Here is a 25,502-nt window from a genome sequence, read left to right as displayed (position 1 = left end):
TACGGAGATTCTTCAGACCCAAACTTAGGTCCTCATGCTGGCATAGAAAGTGACCACACACACTGAGCCATCTCCCCAGCCAGTGTTTGAAGAGTAAAGTTAATTTTACTTGTCTTTTGCTTTCTTTCATATGGAAATATTTTGAGTACCACTTTACAAAATTAGTTCAGGTTTATTTTTCAAATAAGAAACATGAAACAGTACTGGTGCTTTCCTTTCTGATGGCTCCTTCAGGAAGATATTCAGGTCCAGGACAACTACTTGCATCTCTATGCCATAGACTAGCATCTTGTTAGGCTTTAGACAAAGCTCCTTTAAGAAATAGCAGCTAGTCAGGCTGTGGTGGCGCATGCCTTTAATTCCAGCACTTGGGAGGTAGAGGCAGGCAGATCTCTGTGAGTTCAAGGTCAGCCTGTTCTACAACAGCTAGTTTCAGGACAGCTAGGGCTGTTACACACAATAACCCTGTCTCAAAAAAACAAAACAAAACAAAACAAAACAAAACAAAAAAACAAGAAAGAAAGAAAGAAAGAAAGAAAGAAAGAAAGAAAGAAAGAAAGAAAGAAAGAACGAACTAGTGGATGAGGCACTAGCTTGGAAGGCATTTGCTGTCCAAGTACAAGGACCTGAGTCTGAATCCTCACAAAACTACATAATCTGAATCTCATAAAACTACAAATCCTACATGAAACTGAATATAGTAAAGTGTGTCTGTAATGAGAGGTGGGGACTGGCCCCTAAATGTTTGTGGGCCAGCTGGCCTGCACTCTGCAACAGCGAACAAGTGATTCTACCTCAGAAAAGATAAAGAATAGGAACTGACGAGAAGTTATCCTTCACCTTCCACACATGCACATAGCATTGCACACTAGGAGTGGCGCACACCTTTAATCCCAGAACTCTAAAGCAGAGGCCAGACTGGTCTACATGGGAGTTCTAGGCCAGCCAGGGCTTCATAGTAAGTCCCTATGAAACAAATGAAACAAAATAAGAAACGCCAATTGGGCTGAGGATAGAGTTCAGTTTATATAATGCTTGCCATGCAAGCATGAGGGTCTGAGTACAGTCTCCAAAACCCTCACAAAAATTCCAGGCACTATGGATGCATCCTCAAAATCCTGGCTCTGGGAAGGTGGAGACAAGACGGATACATAGAGCAGACTGTCTAGCCAGTCTAGGCTAACCGGTCACCTCCCAGGTCCCAAACAGACCCATCCCTACTCCCCAAAAGGGTGGACGGTTCCTGAGGAACAACCACAGAGGTTGTCTTCTGGCCTTCACACATACATGCATGCATATCAGCATGAACATGTGCACACGTAACACTCATGTACACGCGTGCTCACTCACACACACACACACACACACACATTCACGTGGTGGGTGCCTGCTAGTAGGAGTTGGCAGCAGTAGGAGTTGGAGCTGCATTTGCTGAGCCGCCCAGCTAGTAGTTCCCATGCAGCCCAGGCTGGGGACTGTAAAGGTGGCACGTCATTTGAAGTGAATCTGCCTCCCAGAAGAATATCAGCCCTCTGAGAGAAAACAAAGCATTCATAATCTAGAGTCTTTCTATGGCTTGAACGTCAAGAAAAATTAATTTAATAATAGCAGCAGCCAAGACTTACATGGTGTCAATTTATATTTCTCCTCAAAGCTTTTCTTGTGGATTTGAATTACTTATAACACATGCATTTCCCAAGTGTTAGGAAATAAGACAAAAGAGTATCTTTGTTGGGCTTTGTTTCGATAATGGTTAAGCCCAGATGGTGTAGTGAACCAGATACATGTTACCTTCCCAGTCTGCTGATTCTCTGTTTACCTAGAGCTCTGAGGCTCTGAGTCTGCCTGGGCCCCTGGCAAGAAGGTCAGAAGTCATTGTCACTCTCGTCCAGGGGCTCAGGCTTGCGGACCCGTCGACTGGGCTTGGCTGGCGAGAGAGCAATGCTTTCATCTTCCAAATCGTCGTCATCCTCTTCGTCATCTTCCATGTCAATCTCACTGTCCTCCGAGTCCTCCTGAAGCAGAAAGAGCGCAAATGCAGCTGTGGTGCTGGCTCCCCACTGTACCTGGTCCTTAGAGACCCCACTTTGCTCTCTCAGGGACAGTGCAGTAACAGGGGAAGGTTGTGGGAACACAGCACGCTGCCAGCTGGACAGCTCCACTAGACTGGGGATAGAACCAGTAACTCAAAGACCAGCCTTTACCAGGGTTGTCAAGCATGAGGTGGCTTTCCATGGACGTCTTGGGAATACTCTTAGCACAGGCTGCTGCAGTGCAGAGACCCAGCAGACAGGTAGACAGCAAGAGGGGCAGGGAAGCGAGGCCGACTCCAGGAGAGCATGGAGAGCAGCTCACATGTGGGTAAGGAGGCAAGGTGAGGGTGCCCTAGCTCCTTCATGCTCTGGATCCAGGGAGCACCAACTCCTCTGTTCCATGTATACCAAGATGGCTGGCCACCCAGTCTAGCCTATTCCAAGTAGTACATACACATTAGAATTATCTTCTTTGAAGAGCTACCGCCTTCTCCAGCTCCTCTGCACTGTTTGTTCTCTTCCAGAAGAAACCTCTGGGAAAGCCAGGCCTATGGTGGTACAAGCCTACAATGCCAGCACTCCAGAGGCAAAGGCAGGAGGATGACTATGAATTTGAGGCCAGTCTAAGCTACATAGAAAGACCTTGTTTCACATGAAAAAAATAATGAACTCCTTGAACAAATTGCTGTACTCAAGTGTCCCCAAGTGTATCCCTCCTGTTACATAAGCACAACAGGCTCTATCCCATAGGCCCAAACCTTATCAAGATGGAAAGGATGCCAATCCGGTGGGATCCACAGTCCTTCCCACTTCTATCACCAACCCACCCCTTCTTTCCTGAAGTTCACCCCCCATCGTCTATGCCAAACGTCCCGCTCTGCCCTCCATCCTTAGCTCTCTGCACGGCGCATTCCAACTCCTCTGCCCGGTCCTCTTTGATTCTCTGGCCTCTGCAAGACAGAGGTAGCTCAGGACTGCAGGCCTCCTCTTCTCTCTTCCTGCTCCCCAAACAGTGCAATCACATCTTTATCACAACTTCCATCTAAATATGGTTGGCTTCCAAGTTCCACTTCTGGCCCAGCCCTGTTTCTTAAATTCCAAACTTTCCTAATCTGCCCTCTAAGCCACTTCAAGTCACCTCTGTCTCAGAAAGTTAAAACCACTTCCACCACTGAAGCATTCTGCATTTCTCTTCATTACCCTGGTGCAATCAACTAACAAAATAAGATGGGTCCAGTCTCAAAAACACCCAGACTCTGACTGCTTCTCAGTACTAACGCCATTGTGGCCTTGGCTAAAACACCCTCCCCTCCAACGTAGGCAGTTACACTTGGCACCTCATTTTCTCCCTCCCTGGGCTGACAACTCCCCAACAAGGCCTATCTCCCAGGTCCTCATGGCATCCTGCATGGCTGTGCATCGCTCCCGCTGTCTCTCACCGCTCTCGTCCAGTGCCCTCCATCCTACCACCACCACACTCTAGGTGTCCACCCCCAGGCCCAGGGGCTCTGCCCACCTCAACGTGGCTCACCCTTTCACTCATACAGGTCTCTGCTTCAATTTCTCAATAGAGAGGCCTTGCCTGGATGTGTGAAAAGATCCCTTCTCTCTGTCATTTGCCTCCAGAGACTACTTTATCTACTCCCTAATACCCACGACTGTGGAAATGTCTGCTGGACCGCTACTAGAGCACGTGATCCCAAAGGCAAGGACTGGTGTTCTCCCTGCTGCATTCAGGATCTGACACTGACAGAATCCAGCAGATTCATGTTGAACAGACACATGAAGTCAAGCCCATGACAGAGGAACTGTGTGAAAAACAGTCTCCACGAAATTAGCAGGAAGACCTAAGCCACTGCAGACGCATTCGTTCTGAAGAACATGCAAGCAAATAAAACAGAGCAGACACCACTTTCCACAAAGCACTGGTTCCTTTAGGCCAGACCCTCTCTGTTTCAGACCCAGGTGGACAGGACCTTATCATGAGCCTCCTCTGTTATAAAGGAAGTTATTGTTGAGTGATTTCCCTGCCTCTCTATCGACTGCCCTGGGAATTCCAGGTACAAGCTTTTCTGTACCCTGCCCAGCAAGATGGGAGCCAGCTTGTTCCTGTGGATCTAAGCAGCACTGTGCTGTGGTACTTATTAGCCAAGCCTCATACGAGAGCATTGTTCCTGTTTTGTCCCTGTGCAGGCACCAGTGTCGTGCCCCAGACGTAGGTCTGTACCTTACAAACTGGCCTGGGATTGGTGTCTCTCCAGTACCCTGTGCTACATGGGCCAAATAACACTGCCAGGGACTGCAGCAGAACAAAAGGGTCAGGAGCCGGCAGGGCATGTTCAGCCTGCCATCCTGAGAACCCTGACATCGCTTTTCAGTTAAATTCTCTACTCAGTTAGCTGCTTGGTGGAGCTCAAGGCGCCAGCAGCCAGGCCTCTCTGGGGCCCTGGTTCTAGGAGAACACCTTTTCCCTGTTCCTGCTCCAGAGTCGTGGGATGGTGCTGAAGAAAGGCCGATGCTGGGCCACGGCCCTGGCACCAGACTTCATTTCTAGGCTATGGTTCAGGGCAACGATTGCCCCGTCTTTCTCATCTTTGGTCTTGGTGTTTGATCCTCCTTAGTGTGGTAACAGAAGAGGTCACTCTGTCTCTCTCACCATGGCATCTATTCAGAGGGCTTCTTGACCAAGAGAGGAAGCATCACCTTGCAGGAGGGGCTCTGCTGACCCTGAACAGGCCAACACACACCAACAACAGATGAGGCAAGAAATGAAAACCAACCTGCTTCCTGGAGCTGGGGTTCTTGCATTTACCTAAGAGGGCTGGTGCTGCTTCCGTCTTTGGAAAGCAAGAATGGAAAGAAGAGTGAGAAGGTGGAAAAGGGCGAGCATTTGTGTGCAGCGAGCAACAAGCAATCAACACTGTCACATTGTGGGATGCGTGGGAAAGGTCGTCTCTGACTGCTGGCAGACCTGAGACGATCTATCAGGACAGCCCAAGACCAAGAGGCACAGGAGTGGCAAGAAGGTGTTGGGACTCACATCTTCATCAGAGTCTCCACCTTGCATTGTGCCCACGATGCGTTTGCTGGGCCTTCCTGAGAAAACAAAAACATGAAATTATGAGATTCTTGGAAAATAAGGCAGGCAATGACATTTAAGACTTGCTTTCCCTTGGAAAACTGGGGAAATACTAAAGTACATACTAAAAATGTACTTAAGTAAGCTCCAGCTAATTAGAATTACCAACAAATAATAATTTCCTGTAACTCCTACCCCTCTATTTTGAGAAAGAAGCTCACTATAGAGATGAGGCTAGCCTTGAACTCTTGGTCCTGCTGCAGCCTCCAGAGGGCAGCCTGACAGGCTGTGCCGCCGAGCAGCTCGGCAAGTCTACTTTGACAGATAAAAAAGGACAATAGAATTCAGAGTGTGACAGTGTACATCTGTAATCTCAGCACTCAGGAGACCGAGGCAGGAGCATTACTAGGAATTCAAAGCTAGCTTGAGGTACATAGTGAGCCGTGCTATGTCTCAACAACAACAGAAAGATTCTCACAGGCTGGCCAGATGGTTCAGTAGGTAAAGGTACTTGCCAGCAAGCATAATGACCTGAGTGCAGTTTGCAGAATGTACATGGCAGAAGGAAAAAAACTGAGTCCCAAAAGTTTTCTTTGGATATGTACCCATGTGTGCACATGTCTGTGCACATACACAAATGAATTAATAAAAATTTACATACAAAAATTATACTACGTAAAGGCTGGGGTATAAATAAGTGGTAGAACATTTGTCCATATACTTAAGGCCATGAATTTAATCTCCAGCACCACAAAACAACCATGAACCAAGAATGTTTGTTTGTTTGAGACAGGGTTTCTCTGTGTAGCTTTGGAGCCTGTCCTGGAACTCACTCTGCAAACCAGCCTGGTCTCAAACTCACAGAGGTCCATCTATCTCCATCTCCTGAGTGCTGAGATCAAAGGCATGCACCACCACTTCCCACCAATCAAGAGTATTTTTAAAACACATCCTCTGAGTATCTGAGGGTTCGGAGAGCTCCATTATTAGTTTACATGCAGCAGAACTTCCATGGTATCAATTGAAAAAAAAAATATTCTTATTTTATGAAGCAGTGCCTCCTGTGCTTGAATCTAGGTCTAAGTTTCCAAGTGAGAACGTTAGCAGGGTCACTGCTGGCTAGGTCCAGGCAGTGCAGGGGTGGTTGCTCATGGCAGGCCCAGAGAGACACCTGAGTATTGTGTCCAGAGCCTTTCCCTGGCCAAACAAGGCGCAAAGCCTTATGGCATCTGAGGGCCCTTGCCATAGTTTTTGGAATTGGACTATATGATTCTGCTCTGCAAGTTCAGAACTTTAGCAGGGTTTGGAAGAATCATTGCCTTCCTCAGATTAACACTGAGTCGGCCATACACCTTTTTCTAGTGTGGCTCCCCTCCATCAAGTGGGAGACACACCATAAGCCTCTGCTTGTGTCATGTGGCTGTGAAAAAGGTGTAAGGTCACAAAAGAACCCACAGCAACTAATCACCCAACGGAATCACACACAACAATGATGACCACTGGGCCCAGCATACAAAGAACAGCTAGCAACAAAAGATAACACAAAATGATAAAATTTATTAGGTATAAACTACTCTCTACAGTCTCAATACTTCAGAGGCTGAGGCAGGAGGATTGTGAGTGGGACTCCAGTCTGAGTTACATAATGAGATCCTGCCTCAAAAGACCAAAAAAGTACCAACAGTAGTTGGGTGGTGGGTAAGAAATGTATTTAAAGGCCAATATAGGGCAATTGAGTAGCAATCGAAATTAGAGTTTACAGCTGGGCACGGTGGCACCTGCAATCCAAGCACTCAGGAGTCTTATGGTATAAGGACTCTTAATTTGAGGCCATCCTGTGCATGACCTTGTAGCAAAAACAAAAATTAAAGTCTATTTAAAAAAATAGAATATTTGACACAAGAATCCCATTTGAAAGATGTGCACTAAAGAAATATTCACATATATACAGAAAGAAGTATATACAAGAAAATGAGTGAAATTAAATATCTAAACCCCCCAAAATTAAGGTTACAGTTATGCAATGGAATATGATATAGCCATCAAAAGGAATATGCACATCTCTATTTACAGTTACTGTAACAGGGCCCCAGACCTTAGCACAATTGACTCCATGATGGAAGTGCCATTTAGGCTGTAAAACTCAGCACACAGACAGAAACACCTGCCAAAACTAAAACAAAACAAAACCTAATTCAGCAAAGTCCATAGTTATGTGAAAGTCTCTAAATGTACTAACCTTGCTTTCTGGCTTCTGTAGTTCTGCTTCTAAGCTCACCCTGAGGAAGGCTCAGTGCTACACTGGGATCCCGAACACCCAGTGTAGTTGCCGGTCACTTAGTAAAGACTTTCTATTGGTTTAAACACATGTCCAAGCAATCTCCTCTGGGTAATATTCCACAACAGTTACAAGACATTTAATTTGGGTGTGAGTCTAGTGTATGTGTGCTACATATTCATGTGTGTGAGTGCATGAATGTCTGTATGTGCACATGTGCAGGCCAGAGGTTGATATCAGTGTCTTCCTATTTCTCTGTGTAGCTCTGGCTGTCCTGGAACTCACTCTGTAGACCAGGCTGGCCTTGAACTCAAAAGATCTACCTGCCTCTGCCTTCCGGGTGCTGGGATCTAAGGTGTGGGCCACCACCACCCAACGAGTCAACAGTTTTAAAGAGAAAAAAATATTTGTGCCTTTATGTAAGAATATGGTTTTTGTTTTGTTTGTTTTTTGAGAAAGGGTGTCATCATGTGGCCCTGGCTGACCTGGAACTCACTATATAAACCTAGATGGCCTCAAATTTAGAGATCCACCTGCCTCTGCCTCCCAAGTACTGGAATTAAAGTTGTGTGCCACCACCACCCGGCTTCATATTATTTTTTTGAGACGCGATTCAGTAAGACTGGCTAGTCAGCAAGCCTCAGTGATCTTCCTGCCTCCACCTCCCAGAACTAGGATTTCAGCTAGGCCCTGCGACATATGGCTTTTCACACGGGTGCTGGGAATCTGAACCCATTTTTTTCATGCTTGCACAGCAAGCATTTTACTGACCGAGCCAGCGTTAATGTATTTAATTTTCAAAATAAAAGTAAGTTACAGAATCATGCAAACTGGTCTTATTCAGGTTAAAGAATTTCCAGATAATCTTTTTACCTATGTTTGGTTTGGCAGTATATTTGTATGTAAGTGTATCTTACATGTGCATGGGAAGTCAATGTGTAAGGACAAAGGAGCCTCTAGGTTGAACTGGAACATGATGAAGACCCATTTTAAAATGTTCTTTGAGAGGCACTCCTGTGATTCCTTTACTGTGCTAATCCCTGGCCACAGGAGATGTCGCTGCGCTGACCCCAATGCGCACAACACAGAGCTCAGCCCCACAGCCGTGTCTGAGGTACTGTGGGAAATTCCAGGCCACGAATGTGATCAGCTATTCCCAGGGCCACAGAGAAGAATATTCCAGTGCTGGGCATGGTGGTGTAAGCTGGAATCCCAACACCTAGCAGGTAGAGTAGGAGGATCGGGTTCAAGGTCATCTTGAGGTACATGAATTCTAGGCCAGTTTAGCTTCATGAAATCGAGCAAAAGAACTGTTAGAGGCAATGACTACCAATAAGCAGTTTGAGAGAAGATCCAGAAAAACAAAATAAACTGGGGCAGGCAGAAATGACTTAAGGGACCTGCACAGTACCCTGCGGATCTCAAGGCTAAGCAGCACTCACCGACTTCACCCTTGGTGCTCTGAGGAACAAGCAACGGAGCCGGGAAACAGGAGTTACAGTACCTTGCATGAGCACTTCCATGGCCGTTCGAGGTTTAGAGAGCCGTCTCTCCTCCAGCTCACTGTCGGATTCATCGTCCTCTTGGATGTCTATGTCTGAGTCGTCGTTACCTGGCAGGAACACAAGGCGGAATGAAGGCACAGCTCTTTCACTGCAGTCAGAGATCTCCTGTCCACTAAGGTTTCAGTGCAAAAGCAGCTGCCTTTCTTGCCCCCTTTCAGCTATTAGATCTTATGAGACCCCTGGATTTCCTCAGGTACTCAGTGAAGTGTTAGCACAGATCATAATATGCTGTATTCACTTAGAGTAATTTTTCAAAGCAAAAACAATGTGGACCAGATGCCTTAAAAGCATTGGCAGGCTGAATTTTTCACAAATTGAGCAGCTGGCTGTCAAGGTAGCTGGAAGCCATTGGTTAGCTGGGGGTAAAGCCACTCTGTCCTGTGCCCGGCTACTACTAACTCAAGAGCCTTGGCCTTAACAAAGGTAAACAAGTGGAGCTGGACGAAAACGAACAAAGCAGGTCGGAGAGGTAAGAAGGGAACCCAGACTTGGGCAGCAGAGTGGACTGTCCTGAGACAGCAGTGCTGACGGGACTAGCTCCCTGACATTCTTCACTGGGAAAGTTCTAGCACAAAGGCATACACTGGGTGGGGTTACGGCTCAGTGGCTGAGCATGCGCTTACCTTCTGCAAAGCTCTGCAGCCAATCCCTAACACCACACACTGAGAATGAATCAGAAAAACTGTTCTAAAGAAATTTTAACTGTTGGGAGGGATGCTCACGCATGTATTCTATAAAAGGCTATTTCAGTGCGGTCACTTTTTGTTTTCTGTTTGTTTCCCTGTAGCTTCGGAGCCTGTCCTGGAACTTGCTCTGTAGACCAGGCTGGCCTCGAACTCACAGAGATCCACCTGCCTCTGCCTCCTAGTGCTGGGATTAAAGGCATGCTCCACCACTACCTGGCCACTTTTTTTAATTTAAAAAAATTCTCTCTCTCTCTCTCTCTCTCTCTCTCTCTCTCTCTCTCTCTCTCTCTCTCTCCTCTTTCTGTGTATGTGTGTGTAGGGGGTAGGCCTGCAGAGACCAGAAGAGGATGTTGGGATCCCCTGTAGTTGGAGTTAAAGGCAGTTGTGGGCTACCTGGTGTGGACTCTGGAAAGTGAACTAGTGTCCTCTGGGAGAGCAGCAAGTGTCCTTAATCACTGAGTTAGCCTCTCCAGTCCTGAAATTACTCTATATACATGATAAAAACACTTGTTTAGTCTTTGTGCCTGTAAGCCGAACATTTTCTAGAAAGAACCAACAGAGGGAGACTAGAATGGGAAGAAAAAGCTCTCATTGCCACAGTGCCTTGCTAAACCCAGGGAGTGATGGGGGTTTGGGAAGGAGGGACCTGCAGTGGCTGGTCTGACACTGACTTAGAAGTCAGCTTGGAAATCCAGCAGTTGTTCCTCTTCCAAAAGGCTTTGCTTTGGGTCTGTATCAAATAACTGTATTCACCTGCTAAGGGACACAGTGATGGGAAGGTAACTTGTTTTCTTTAGTTAAAGAAAGAAGAGCTGTGTTCTTCAGCTCAGGAGGGAGAGCTTGGGAGCTGGTAGCAGTGTCACAAAGAACATCCTTCAACATCACCAACACAGTTTGAAGACTACACCATCTAAAAGTCTTTATACAGAAAATTAACCCATATTAATATAATTTAGAAACTGTAACACAAAATCACCACTCAGTTCAGTTTCCCTCTTACTTCATCCATGAAAGTTAGGATACTAAATGCTTCCTCCAGGGAGTACAGATCAGTTCACTATCCCACTTGACTTCTGCCTTGACTGGCTTAGAACTAAAGCACTAGGAGTTTCTTGGCTGGAGACACGACACTTTTTAGGTTTTCTAAACCTGCTCTTAGAGGATTCCCAGAAGTGCCTGCTCGCTGTCTAGGGCTCTCTGAGAGCAGGTACAAAGGGAGACAAACACAAAGAGGGAAGAGCTAGAAGACCAGGTGTATTGTCTTGACCACAGGAATGAAAACATCTCATAAAGAAAACAGAGAAAGAGCAAGAGAAGTGAGTCAGAACAGCGCAACTGTGTTGTGGTAGGAAGACAACACAACACAACACAACTGTGGTATAGCAGGAAGACCACACAACACAACATAACACAACATAACTGTGGTGTAGCAGGAAGACAACACAGCACAACACAACACAACTGTGTTGTGGTATGAAGACCACACAACACAACACAGCTATGGTGTAGCAGAAACACCACACCACACAACACAACTGTGGTATAGCAGGAAGACATATAACACAACACAAACATCTGTGATGTAGCAGGAAGACCACACCACACAAGACAACTGTGGTGTAGCAGGAACACACAACATGACTGTGGTGTAGTGGGAAGACCATACACTGCTATGGCTCCCAATGTTGAACTGATGCCCTGGCATCACCCTGGTAAGCAATGTGAGCTCATCATGAAGAGTACTTTTCCCAGAATCTAGGCCTCATGTTTAGTATATTTTTCTATAGGTGAGAGGCTTGCTGAGCACTCTCGGATGACTGTGTATAGGGTTTGCCAACAAGCAAGTGGCCCCTTTATTGATACTGTATGCAACAGCTGGTTCTCAGCCTGCCCTAAAACAGGACCATTCAGACTACAGGAACAATTTGTCTTTCATAATTATTGTTTACATAGAATTCAAGCTAACTGAAGCATTTAAGCAGGAAAAAATGTTAAATAAATATTAGTATATTGAAGCAAGCTTTGTTATTATTATTGAAAAATAGACTCTAGTCTGGCAGTAGTGGCACACGCCTTTAATCCCAGCACTCAGGAGGCAGAGGCAGGTGGACCTCTGAGTTTGAAGCCAGCCTGGTCTACAGAGTGAGTTCCAGGACATCCAGAGCTATATGGAGAAACTCTGTCTTGAAAGACAAAAAACCAAAACCAAAAGCAAACAAACAGACAAACAACCCCCCTCAAAAAAGAAGAAAATAGATTCTTCTCTCATACAGTACATCCCAAGCACAGCTTCCCCTCTCTCCATTCCCCTAGCTCCCTCCACCTCCCGAACCCCATCCATCCCACCTTCATTTCCTCTTCAGAAAAGAGCAGGTCTCCAAGAGCCAAACAGGACACAACAAGACAGACACAAGACAAGGGGAAAGCCCTCATATCAAGGCTGGACAAGACAACCCAGGAGGAGAGAGCGACTCAAGAGCAGGCAAAAGAGTAAGAGACACACCCAACTCCCACTGTTAGGAGTCTCACAAAACACCAAACTATAGTCATACATATGACATATATACAGGACCTGGTTCAGACTCATGCAAGCTCCGTGTCTGCCATTTCAGTCTTTGTGAGAAGCAAGCTTTTTGAGCAAACTCAAATGGCACCTAATATAAAAGCTATGAGAAAATTGCTTTCAGAATTTTAATGCATTTCTAGTCAACAATGACAGATTTGCTAGTATTTAAGAGGGTCAATTACATCTATTGTTCTTATCACAATAAAAAATTTGAGAGAAAAAATTTAAAGAAAATATATTTTTAAATGTAACTCTGCCAGAGAAATACAACTTACTGCATACCTCCCACACAACCTGCTGGCCTGAGTTTAATTCTCAGGAAGGAGAAAGAACCAATCACAAGGCTGTTCTCGACTTTAATGTGTGCTCCAGGGCATTCCAACAGCCGCAACTGCACACTTGGTATATGACTGCGCATGCACACCCCCCCCCCACTGGATAAAAACCTTAAACACACAGTAACTTTCTCAGAGCTGAAAACACTAGTCAGAACAAGCAGCCTTACTTCCACTCTTGAGCAGCCGCTTCTCCTCCTCCTTCAGCTTATTCTGCATGAGACGGAGAGTATTTTCAGCTTCCTGTGGAGGAGAACACCCAGATTCAGAATGGTGACCACCACTGTGTGAATACTGTAGTGTTTGTCATACAAATCAAACAAATAAGACCTCAGGAGGTTGCTTAAGCAGACTGCAGAGCTGGATCTGTGGTTTAGTGCGCTGGGTGCTCTTCCAGAAGACCCTGGATCAATTCCCTGCACTCATACAGTGGCTCACAACCATCTGTAACACCAATGCAGGGAATCTGATGTCTTCTTTTGGCCTCTGGGGCACTGCATATGGTGCACAGACATATATGCAGGCAAAATACCAATACACAAAATAGACATTCAGAGATCTTTAAAAAAGTTTTAAGAAGCTTGCCTAGGCAACCTGTGAGGTCCTTGAAGCTGTGCTCGTCCTCCGCCACCGACCTCGCAGTCTGTGGGAGCGGCCCAGGCATCTGATGCTCTGGCCCCATCCCTCCTCTCACTACCACTTAACTCTGAAAGAAACGAGTGGCACAGCAGAAAATACCACGTGTGCCTGCAAGGGCAGTGGGCACAGGAAATACATCTAACACGGATAAGCAAGCTCTCTGCTCAGAACAAAAGAAAGCAGAACTGTCTCCATGTTTCTGCTTGTGCTGTACCACCACTCCAATCTAAAGATGCTAATGGGCAGGTCAGGAAGGAAGACAACAGGGAAACACTGGCCTTAGTTGCTGGAGAACAGCTAGAAGCAGGCAGAATGTCAGGTATGCTGTCAAACAGAGCCTTGATTAAGCTGGGCATGGTGACATGTATGTTATAGTCCCTGCACTTAGGAGCCTGGAGCAAGAGGCTGGTCTGGGCAACATAGCAAGATACTGGCCTCCCCAGCCCCCAAATAGGCAAGTTTTGGATTCAAATACGGACTCTGCCTCAATATGTAAGGCAGAGAAGGGAAGACACCAGATGTAAATTTCTGGCCTCCAGATGCACACGCACCCATAAACATGTGCAAACACACATACACGTATAAACAAAACACATAAACATGTACACAAGCAAAACAACAATGAAGCTAAACAACTGGCTTTTAGATTTTGTTTGGTATTCTAAGCATTAAAAAAACACCCTTGGATTAGGCATGGGAAAGATCAAAGCAAACATGGGCCCTTCCAGATCACCACACAAGTCACAGTTGACCCATTTCCACTTCTCACTGCCCAAACCCTGATAACACATCAAGTATTTGACAACCAGGAATGCATGCCGTGCAGCCAGCTAAACAGAAGAACTACTGGGGGAGTCTGCAGACCTGTAGGCTCATACCATATGTACAAACTGACATGGCTCAGAGCACAAACTAATTCTAGAAGGACTCACTTCAAACCTCTCCTGCTCCATCCGGTGATGATCCTCAAGTTGCTGCTCCAGATAAGCCAAGTTCCGGAATTTCTCTAGATAAATGTCATACTGCTTTTGCAGCTCCTCCTCAGTTTTCTCATACTCGTCCATAAAGGCCGGCCTAGAAGGAGCAGCGGAATGAAAGAGAGCTAATATCTACTGTCCTCTGTCGTCTGCCGTTCCTCCAGCTGCAGCAGACGGTCCTCCACTCTGGCCATGGCTGGGAAATAATCCACCTTCCTCTCTACCCACCAAATGAAGCTTTGTTTTTAACCACGTGTTCTTCATCACCCTCACCCCCAAAAAACTGAAAGTATGAGAATTAAGTAAAAAATTACTTATAAACCATCAACTACATGCATTGGATGCAACATACATCCGCCCCCCCCCCATTTTTTAAGGGTCTCGCGTAGCCTAGGCTATTCTTGAACTCATGAATTCCTGATCAGTTTCCTGAGTCCTGGGATTTCACATGAGTTAACATGTTAAACCCCTTCCAGACTTCCCCAAATATAAAGATAGAAATGTGTGTGTGTGTGTGTGTGTGTGTGTGTGTGTGTGTGTGTAAGACAGAGGATGAAATAGAGAGGGAAAGAGAACATTAATCTTTTAAATTAGAACAAAGCAACTTATCTATTAAAAAGGACTTTCAGGGTGTGGTGGTACATGCCTTTAGTCCCAGCACTTGGGAAGCAGAGGCAGGCAAACCTCTGTGATCAAGAGGCCAGTCTGGTCTACAGAATGAGTTCCAAGACAGCCAGAGATACATAGTGAGACCCTGTTTTGAAAATACAAGCAAACAAACATGATTTAGGGTTGAACTAGAATGAATTATGCTTTCAAGATGACTCTGTTAGCGAGTCCAAGGACTCTCGTGGCAGTGACTTCAGCAGCAGAAAGAGCAAGTCCCTGGCATGAATGGGAGGCTCTTGGTGCCTACTGTTTGCCAATGCTTACTCCCAAGACTGTGAAAAGAAAAGCAGAAAATACTGAGGCCAAGGATGGAAGATACAAACCAAGTAAAGGGAAGAGCACAAAGAAAAGATGGGGAATACACGAAGGTTCCATTGCCATAGGCTATGCTCTGGGCCACTGCTACACTCCTCTAGTCCCTGAACCTGATCTTCCTCTGAGTTGGTCATAAGAAAGATAAACTGTTGACAGGTGAGGGATTATCAAAGTGAAATGTCTAAAATCTATTCAAACCAAAAGATGGGCGTATGCTCTGTTTCAATGTAATTTATGATGAGATTTTAGAAGGTCAAGCCTGGTACAACTCCCACCATCTGGGTTTACTTTGTCTTATGTTCCAAGACAGCACAAAAACTTTAAAGAGGGCTCCAGGGTTCAGCCGCGCCGCAGACATACTGGAGGCAGCACAGCAAGTGAGCGAGTGTAGCACAGGCAGCGAAGAAATTGTGACTCTGGGCATGAGGCTGCCTTCTGGTGCTTGACAGCTAATTCCCACTCCCGCAGACACCCGTTGCTCACACACTCTACCTGACGCTCTGCAGGGTCTGGAGTCGCTTCCGATTTCTTTCCAGTTCTAATTTTCTCTTCTCAATTTTGGCTTCTAAGTTAGCTTCATCAGAGGCCACGTTATTGAGCAGGTCTTTAGTCTTCTGAACCTGTGCCTACATTGAATAGGAAATTTAGTGAAATAAAATGCCAGGGAGGACTGTCACCTGACTCTGGGCACAGGACTCCTTAATATGTTGGGCAAAACAACATTACACAAATCACACACAAAAGCAAACCAACAAAACACTTCCCCTTCCTGACTGCAACTTATCTAACAATTTCCAGAGTCAGGAGTGAAAGGAGGATGACACAGAGGAAAAAATTACAATTCTTTTCATAAAAAGTGGGTGTTTCTGCCCATGGAAGCAAACAAAAGTGGACAAAAAGAATGTCCTAATAAAGATGAGAGGCCTAGGACCTGTGTCCAGCCTGCTTGGTTAGGACTGGGCATTGACCAATTTGTACTACCAGCCTGCCTTCACCTGGGCAGCTCCCTGGTTACAAACTACCAACCTAGGGAACAGACACACACACACACACACACACACACACAAAGACACACATACTGACACACACACACACATCCAGACAGACACAAACACACACCCAGACACAGACATAAACACACACACACACAGACACATACACACACAGACAGACATACAGACACACACACAGACACATAGACACACAGATATACAGACAGACAGAAACACACACAGACACACAGATACAGACAGATATAGACACACACAGACACATACACACACAGACAGACATACAGACACACAGATATACAGACAGACAGAAACACACACAGACACACAGATACAGACAGACATAGACACACACATAGAGGCTCACAGATACAGACAGACAGACACAGCCACACACATCAAGACACACAGATATACAGACAGAGACAGACACACAGACAGACAGACACAGACACACAGAGACACATACACAGAGGGTTGGTTCAGGAGGGGACCAAAAACAAAACCCTCATGAACCAGTATCAGCTCTGACCCACTGTCTGCTTTGATGGACAAAGACGATTCCTTTTCTCTCTACGGCAAAGCAGCTTCACTAAAAACTAAAACTAAATGGAGAAACTGCTTTACTGGTGAAGTCAGTACAAACGTGGCTCACACAGCAGCAATCAGACATTCTGGTGAGGCGGAGCTCCGAGAGAAGGTCCAGGCACAATGGGACAGAAGCTCTGGGCTGCTGGCACCACAGGGGTCAAAGACCCTGGCTACATCCACAGACATTTCTGTCTTTCCAAGAGCAAGCTCAACTGAAGTGGAGGACATGGTGAGAACAAAGGTGCTGGCCTCTTATTTACGCTGTGAGAAGCTGGCTGGTGGGAGCCTCATGGTTTAGAGCACTGAGTCCACAGGAAGCAGGGGCACAACCTGGTGTACACGAACCTCTCCCCCATGTTCTGGCTGTCCAACCCTGCATGAAGTTCTTGATGGCGAGGTCGGTTCCACTCTGGTACTCTGCATGTGTGTTAATATGCCGTAAAGATTTCCTGGCTGCTTGCCTGCAGGTCTCTGCAAACCATGGGATTCACAAAGAAACTAGAAGAATAGACACTCTCCAAGATTCTCAGAGACAGGGAATCTTTTGGAACTTCAATTATTGCCAGCGAATTTATGCCTTCATTGTTTGGTGGAAGTAAACTTATCATTTCTGTGGAAATTTTTTGTGTGCCTAGGGATCAGTCTCAAAACGCTGACAACACACGAGACAAGCATGCTATCACTGAGCTGCACGCCCAACTTAGGCCTCTATTTCTCAGATTCTTCCCCTAACAATCACTAAAGAGCCAGGTACAATGGTCCCTGCATTTAATCTTAACCCTCAGAAGGCAAGGGCCGGCAGATCTCTGAGTCTGAGACTAGATTGCTCTATATAGTAAGTTCCAGGCCATCCAGAGCTACATAGTGAAATCTTAAAAGAAACAAAACAAACAAGCAACCAAGTGGCACATAAAATACATAAAATACGCAAAAAATCTTTAAAAAGCAAAAAAATCCCCATTTATTACAAATGCCTTAAAAATTCGAATACAAATGTGAATTAATTCCAACAGGAAGGTGAGTCCTTCATCAACAACTCTTTAGAAGATTAAAGGAAAAATGTGCACATTGTATATGTACATGTTTATGAACATTGTATATGTACATGTTTATGAACATGTGAGTGCAGCCTGCAGACGTTAGAACAGAGAGCATTGCTTTCCTGGAGCTGTGAGCTGCCTTGTGGGTGCTGGGAACTGAACTTGGGTCTCTGGAAGCGCAGTATGTGCTCTTAACTGCTGAGTCATCTTTCCGGTACCCTTAATCAACAACCTTGCTGATAATGACAACTCTCTGATTCAAAGTCACATTATAGCTTAGGGATTATCTGACCTTAAAGTCTTTAATCTAGTCCTCAGGTGAGAAAGACCAATGTACAAACATTTCCAGTTTTCTGAGATTACTGGCCTATGCGCCACAATCCTAAGTACTTTGGCTTTTAGAATTACCAAGCGTCAGAGGCAAATACCTTCTGACAATCAAGGTCCACTGAAGAGCAGACAATGCCCCTTCTAGAGGACAGTTTTCTTTTCTTTTTTTCAAGACAGGGTTTCTCTGTAGCTTTGGAGCCTGTCGTGGAACTAGCTCTTGTAGACCAGGCTGGATTTGAACTCACAGAGATCTGCCTGACTCTGCCCCCCAGTGCTGGGATTAAAGGCGTGTGCCATCACCGCCTGGCTTTAGAGAACCAGCTTTTACCATTCAGTGCTGATAGCATGTCTGGCCATGTTCACGTGATTCAGTTAGAATATTGGCATGCTTAAAATATGGCTATTTACAGGTTTTTAAATTTAGAAATAATCATACATTTCAAGAAAAGATGGACTATAATATAATACAAAGCATTTTCCTCTGATCTAGGTGAGGAAACTGCCAGTCACTGATGCCCAATCACCTCCAATCCCTTTGTAATTCCTATTAAGTACATGGAAACCAGACATGAACACAGCACACGGCCACTGTCTCATCTCAGGCTCATTCCTGTCTCGCTGCTTGCACTAGGGAGTCATCCACAGCAGAGAGGAACCACTACGGCAATCAGCTGCCACATCTCTGCGGTGTTCTAGTCTTGAATGTTCTTCAGCTTTCCCTGGATTTCACAATGTTCTTTTTTGGGAAGCACCAGCCAACTAATTGATAGAATGCTTCCCAGTCTGGCTTTGTCTGACCGGTTCAGATTATGCATCTTTGGCAGGAATACCACACCGCAGAAGAGACTTCATCCAATGAGATGTCATAATTACAAATGATTTACTATGAACGCTTCACTTCCTCGCTTGACTGAGGAGCGATGCTAGGATTCTACATAAGAAATGGCTCTTTTTGTAATAATAAGTATTGTAAAGTCAGGCATGGTAGCACATGCCTTTAATTCGAGCACTCAGGAGGCAGAGGCAGGTGAATCTCTGAGTTTGACGTCAGCCTGGTCTACAGAGCAGGTTCCAGAACAGCCAGGGCTACACAGAGAAACTGTCTTGAAGCACTTTTTAATTTGAGAATTGATTGTTTTCTATTTCACTGATCTGTACTACATAATACACTACTGTAATTCATTTATGTTGATGTGTAAACAGTCCCTGGTTTGGTCAGAAGAAGCTTATCGAGTTGGCATCATGTCTCTCCTACAGACTCCTGGTAACCTTTGAACGCCCTGTTCCTCCTGGCACAATAAGAGTTTGTATTTCTCCTAATCGGCTCTGAAATGAGTCATTTTTCCTGTGTTCCCGGCTCTCGTTAGTGGAGAACAGCATTTTAAAGTCAAGATCCAGGGGCTAGGTATACTCAGAACTTAGAAAAGTGTGATGGCAGAGATGTACATACGCGGGTAAAGGATGCACTACAGGCATATGCATCTCTAACAAAACTGACAGTGGGCAAGTAGGAGAAGATGGTGGATCGTCTGCCTGTTACTCGGCAGCTTAAAATGAGGGCTGCAATGTAGCTCAGTCGTAACATACTTACCTAGCATGCACAAGACCCTGAGTTCTAAACCCTCCTCTGCACAGAGACAAAGAGAAAGCCTGGAACTTGTTTAAATGCCCAGCAGAAAGGAACGGAATAAATAAAATCGGATAATATCCACCAAATATTGAACCGTTTAATTGCTTTAAAACTGGTGAACTGGGGGGCTGGAGAGATGGCTCAGAGGTTAAGAGCATTGCCTGCTCTTCCAAAGGTCCTGAGTTCAATTCCCAGCAACCACATGGTGGTTCACAACCATCTGTAAGGAGATCTGGTGCCCTCTTCTGGCCTGCAGGCATACACACAGAAAGAATATTGTATACATAACAAATAAATAAATAATTAAATAAATAAATAAATTTTAAAAAAAAACAAAAAACTGGTGAACTGTTCACTGCTAGCTGCCCTCTAACGTTCCCGTGAAACCCTCGTTTCTAGGCCCTGACTCTGCCGGGCCCCACGTGTAAAAACAAGTACTAGCAGCGCAGTCTTACCAAAATGTCCTTTATTGCGATTCTCATCACTTTCTCAGTCTCATTTATCTCGAGAGGTCTAGCAATGGCTTCTGTTCTCAGTTCCTAGGAGAGATAAAATAACTTACATATTTTGTAACAAGGAGTTCAGTTTTTAGTTTCTATTAGCTGCCAATTTTTTTTTTCTTGAGAGCTGTTTCCTAAGATGTGCTTGAACATGGATTTCCCCATCCTCAGACTCCCAAACTGCTAGGATACAGATGTTCACCTTCATGCCCATTGATGCCCCCCAAAACTATGGGATACACATACCACACTAATTCTCTAACATTTGACATAGTGGTGGAGACTATGGCTCACCATGTACAAGGCTTAGAATCCAATCTCTGATATCCCAAGAAAATGAAAAGCAGAATTTTACACTAGTGCACATCTCTCTATAAAACATCTCTTGCCATCACTTCCTATAAATGTCCTCGAGGCCGACCTCGATTCTCCAGACTCAAAGTCTTCATTTTCAGCTCAAGATTCTGTGTGCCCCTAATGCCAATGGCAAACATGAAATTACTATCCATTACCTTCATTCCTGAATTTGTTCCTGTTCAGACAACCCACCCTGTGAAAACCAACCATACGATAGCTGCTGCCTGTGTACCCACCAGCCCATATAACTAAGCTCCCACTTCTGCTGGTCCCTAGAGTGGAAACAGCGAGAGAGCAATGGAGGCTGACGTACTTGAAAGAGTAAGGAAATGAAGTCTGTTTTAAGTAAAAACAAAGTTAGATTGAGAATGCATGCCTTCAACACCTTCAGTGTGTACACACAAGGACTCACTGTTAAGTACACACGAGTGCTTTCCTTCTTAACCCAGCAGTTCCCAAACTACTGTCTGTCAAAAGCTGATGCTGCCTTGTGATAGTAAACAGCCTGGACGTGGGGGTTGTGCCCAATGCCCACCCAGGTTTGGGAACCGTGCTTACCAGCTGCCTTCAGTGGAGCAGATGGTGCGCATTATAAGACTGAACTGGACAGCACGTTAAGTTGACAGCAACATCTTCTTCCAACTACCCGGAAGTGCTACTCCCATCAGTGACCACAAACTTGGTTATAACCATCTGGGAAACATTTGAAACTCCTAATGCCCGGGTCATATTTCACAATAGTGACACCAGCAGAAAAGTCAGTTTTATAAAGATCACTGGGTAAGGCTGGGGACAGTGAGTTCTGGGAGTCAGGGAGTGACAGCTACACCACTGAGAACAATGCAGAGAAGAGGCACAAGGGAGAGAGTCACAGTCTCGCGCCATATATTCGCTAATCCTGAACTAGGAGCTAAAGATATTATCAATCACAGTACAGAGAAGGGAAGCGGGCACAACATCCCACTCCTAACCAAGGAGTTCTTTGCAATCAATATCTCCTAGGCGGAGCGACACTGTGTATCAGCCGCTCTCCAGGGCAGACCTCATGCTCATGAGCAGTCGGCCAACACAAAATGGACTCCATGCTTTTTGTTTTGTTTGGTTTTTTGCTTTGGGTATATAAGGGAGGGGAGATCTGGGAGAAGTTGGAGGAGGGGAAGAACACGATTAAAACATATGGTATGAAATATTATTAATTAAAAAAAGATTAAAACCAGTTGGCAATTCCATTATAATCAGGAAAGTGTTCATATCCTACACTAACTTCCCATACATTAACCCAGTCAATCAGATACTGTTGAGTAAAAACTGGAAGAACTGTAGGGCAGGAAGCAAGAGAAAACCTTTATTCCTTAACTGAACACTACTCACCCTTAGCTCAACCTCTTTGCCCAGCAAGTCATATAGAGACGCTCCTTTGGCAGTGATTTCAGAAGCAAGCTGCCTGGCTGCCTTCAGATCTGCAATCTGGAAGGAAAATTGCAAATACAGAACCCGCATTTTTCAATAAGCATTCAGCTGCCACTCTGTGAACCCCATCACTCCCTTCGGACAGGTATATAACCACAGAGCACGTGTTTCCGCAGCCTTACTTACTGCTGTAGAACACGGCTCCTAGGACACCAACTCAGGAAACACTAAGTTCAGATGGGACCGATTTCAGGACATCTGGTCTCTCAGAAAGCCAAATGTGAAGTCAAACTGAATTCACAAGTAGGAGGTCCAAGCAATAGAAAGCAGACAAGCTTCCCCTATTTGTATTGGGTCCCTAATAGGATGACCAAAGGGGCAACCTGAGATGTAGGAAGATAAGGCCTACAGGACCAAGAGAAGAGCCAACAGGGAGTCTGCCCAAGGGCCTAGCAACAGTCGCTGACAGAGGTCCTGATGGTGCCTAGCCAATGAGGGATGACCACACGCTGTCAACTAGGGCAGCATGGGTGCTGGGAGGAGGCTGTAGAAGGCTCTTCCCATTGCTGAATAAACCAGTCTGCTTGGCATCTTGCCTGACTCCCAGAGCCTATGCCGTTGACTCCACATCTTCTCAACCCATCCCAAAAGGAAGCTGTTCGGATTCAACTACTTTGAGAGACATTCCTTCCCCTGCAGTACCCAGGGCCAAGGCCTTCACCTTTCCTCCAAAGAGCTGCAATGATGCTGGGGGAGACCAACTCTGCTAAGTACTTAGAGTCTCCTGGGCTGCCCCGGGGGACTGTTGGCAGGAAGGTGATCACCAACGACTCTGATGATTACCTTCCTGCCCTTCTTCCTTCAGTATGTTAGATTCCCAAGGAGCCGAGACACCAACAGGAATCCTTGCTCTCTCTCCTTTCCATGAACAAGTAACCCTTACTATCTCTCTTGACCTTTAACCTGCCAGCAACAGTTTGCTCGCCTTTGTAACTCTCAGCAGACTACTTTCTTCCTCTCCTCTGGTCCCATTCTGCACCACCACCCTCCAGCTTTGCCTGCTTTTCCTGCCTGCCTGGCAGCAAGTACCCACATTTTCCTCTAAGATTTTCCTGACTGTTTCCACTTCTCGACAACAGTCCAGTCTCTGGAATCTCTGTTCTGACAGACACTTCTAACCCTGCAGTTCTAATCCCCTGCATGTTGGTGCCTTCTAACTCCCAGCTCCAGCATCACACACAATTGTACTCTAGTGAGGCATCTTCACTGGAACATCCAAAGGGACTGAAAGCTTAACATGTCCACAGCCAAACCCAGAACAAAAATTTTACTAGCCACACTGGCTATTTTCATCTTTAAATTACTTAAAAGTTACGTAACACTAGAGCCCATTTCCTTGATTATTAGCTACTTTGGCCAGTGACTTCTGAGAAATACAGTCCAGGTGCAGCCCTTGGCACATCAGCACATCATGTCTGGAAACACGGTTTGAGGATCTTCTTCATGTTGTCTCATCTATTTCGATTCATACCCAAACCTGTAATAATCTATCATTAAAATATATCTGAATCTGGGCTGTTGAGATGGCTCAGCTGGTAAAAGGTACTTGCCACCAAGCCTGATGACAAAGACCTACATGGCGGAAGGAGAGAACCAAGGTTAGGTTAACCACTAACCTTCCTGCCCACTGTGATGCTGTGTGCCTACACACATAAATTAACTTTTACAATATCTGAACCTTGACTGTGAGCGCTGGCTCCTAGCATGTGTCTGTCAGGTGCAGGCGTGGCAACCACAGTGTTTCCTCTGGCAGGCCTTAGAGAGCTGTCCCGGCACCAGATTAATGTGTGTTCTTAACTGGGCCTTTTCCATTCCTCAGTTTCCCAGTTGAGCCTTGTGCTGGGAACCTCTTTGGTTGCTTCTGTGGAGACGGCAGCAGAAAGTCTGAAGATACTTTTCCCACCCTTACATGTGGCCTCGTAGTTCTCCACTTTTCTTTATTTCGAGACAGGGTTTCTCTGTGTAGCTGTCCTCAAACTCACTCTGTAGACCAGGTTGGCCTTGAGCTCAGAGATCCACCTGCCTCTGCCTTCTGAGTGCTGGGATTGAAGGTGTGCACCACCACTACCTGGCTTAGTTTTCTATTCTTGACCCTTCTCATCTCAGGTTTGTGGAATTTCCAGAGTCTTCTGATGGGGCGTCTGGTCCTAGATGGATGGGCACCCACTCCATGGGAAGAGAGGAAATGATAGCTGCTATTTCCTCTAATCTATTACCACCGTGGGACGTGAATAACAGCTTAGCTTTCTTTGGTTTGTTGCTTCCATACGCCGTCCAGAGACCTGGCAGCTCAGCCCTGAGAGTGAGTTCTACCACCAACATCCCCAGCCCTTACCTTCTCTGAGATGGGGACTTTCTAATCCCAAGACGGCCTAAAACTCTTGGGCTCAAAGGGCCTTCGGTTTCAGCCTCCTAATCAACTGTGAATACAAGTGCACGCTACCATGTTTGGCTGAGAAGAAATCCAAGGCCTATACATCTCTGCTGCAAACCCCATTTTCCACCTCAGAGTAAAGCCAAAAGCTTTTCCCAGGTCAGAGAGTTTGCTTCTACTAGAGGGCTTCTGCTCTTTTTCTCAAATATTCAAAACATATTCTCATCTTGGGACACTAGTCCCCATTCCTAATTTCATGGCCTTTCCCTTCCCTCTCACTTCTGCTGAGAAATCATCCATGCCCTGTGCCATGACAGAAAAACATCAGATGGTAATTAATAGTCAAGGTGTCAGCTCACCAGGAGGAAAACTCTCTGATGGGAAAACTTTGTTAGGCAAGGCCACGAGGCTACAGACTCAGGAATATCTCTTGCTTCTGTCTGTCACCTCACATGGGCATGCACTACTGTAAATGTCCCTGTATCATAGCGTGTTCATCTCGGGAATACTTCCTGATCTACTGGGCTCTTTTATCTGTGCGTTGTCAAGGTGATTCTTTAAGTTGTATTGTCTAACTGATATTAATAATGGTAGTTTATATATAGTTCTGATGAATAGAAATGAATACAAAGAAATGCTATACAGTTAGGGTTTATAAGTTCCCTTAGGAGCTGGTTTAAATCACAGTTCAGGATGATATTAGGAAAACAATTGTATTTCCCCAGCTGCCAAGATAGCTGTGCTCTATTGCCTGATATAAAGCTTCAAGATAACTTTAGATTAGACCAGATGCCTTGCTAATGGTTTCTAAGATAAACTATTCCCAAAAAAGCAACCTAGTTCACAAAAACACATAGATAAGCTGTGTGATTTGTTGAGCCAGGGTTAAAAGTGCAAAGCAACCTCATTGCTGCATGCGGTTTCCTTGCTAGGTCTGTCCGATAACCTAGGACAACGATTAACTCTCTGCAAAAATTCCTAACCTCAGTTTTATGATACGAGTATGTAACCTGAAGACGCAAAGTTCAGCCAACTAGCTTTTTATATATAAAAATGTT

The 25,502-nt window shown here is 45.4% G+C and overlaps 1 protein-coding gene across 3 annotated transcripts in view; it reads right to left on the bottom strand.

The window, feature by feature from the left end:
* Window positions 1-1,566: 1,566 nt before the first annotated feature.
* Ift38 (intraflagellar transport 38) overlaps window positions 1,567-25,502 on the bottom strand; it is a 33,260-nt gene continuing 9,324 nt past the window's right edge. For 2 of the 3 annotated variants that reach the window (XM_048433034.3, XM_048433032.3), the window contains exons 5-13: window positions 21,972-22,067; window positions 20,199-20,282; window positions 15,635-15,768; window positions 14,114-14,255; window positions 12,713-12,785; window positions 8,895-9,002; window positions 5,074-5,129; window positions 4,814-4,870; window positions 1,567-2,015 (exon numbers count right to left, since the gene is read on the bottom strand). In XM_048433034.3, the coding sequence (XP_048288991.2) occupies window positions 1,866-2,015; window positions 4,814-4,870; window positions 5,074-5,129; window positions 8,895-9,002; window positions 12,713-12,785; window positions 14,114-14,255; window positions 15,635-15,768; window positions 20,199-20,282; window positions 21,972-22,067 (900 nt within the window). In that variant the 3' untranslated portion in view covers window positions 1,567-1,865. The remainder of the gene's footprint in view (window positions 2,016-4,813; window positions 4,871-5,073; window positions 5,130-8,894; window positions 9,003-12,712; window positions 12,786-14,113; window positions 14,256-15,634; window positions 15,769-20,198; window positions 20,283-21,971; window positions 22,068-25,502) is intronic. The other variant, XM_048433035.3, reaches the window with a different exon arrangement.

The sequence above is a fragment of the Myodes glareolus genome, chromosome 9, assembly GCF_982192425.1.
Source record: "Myodes glareolus chromosome 9, mMyoGla1.1, whole genome shotgun sequence".
NCBI lineage: Eukaryota > Metazoa > Chordata > Mammalia > Rodentia > Cricetidae > Myodes > Myodes glareolus.
Note: the sequence above shows the minus strand (reverse complement) of the source record. Positions and strands in the feature narration are given on the sequence as shown.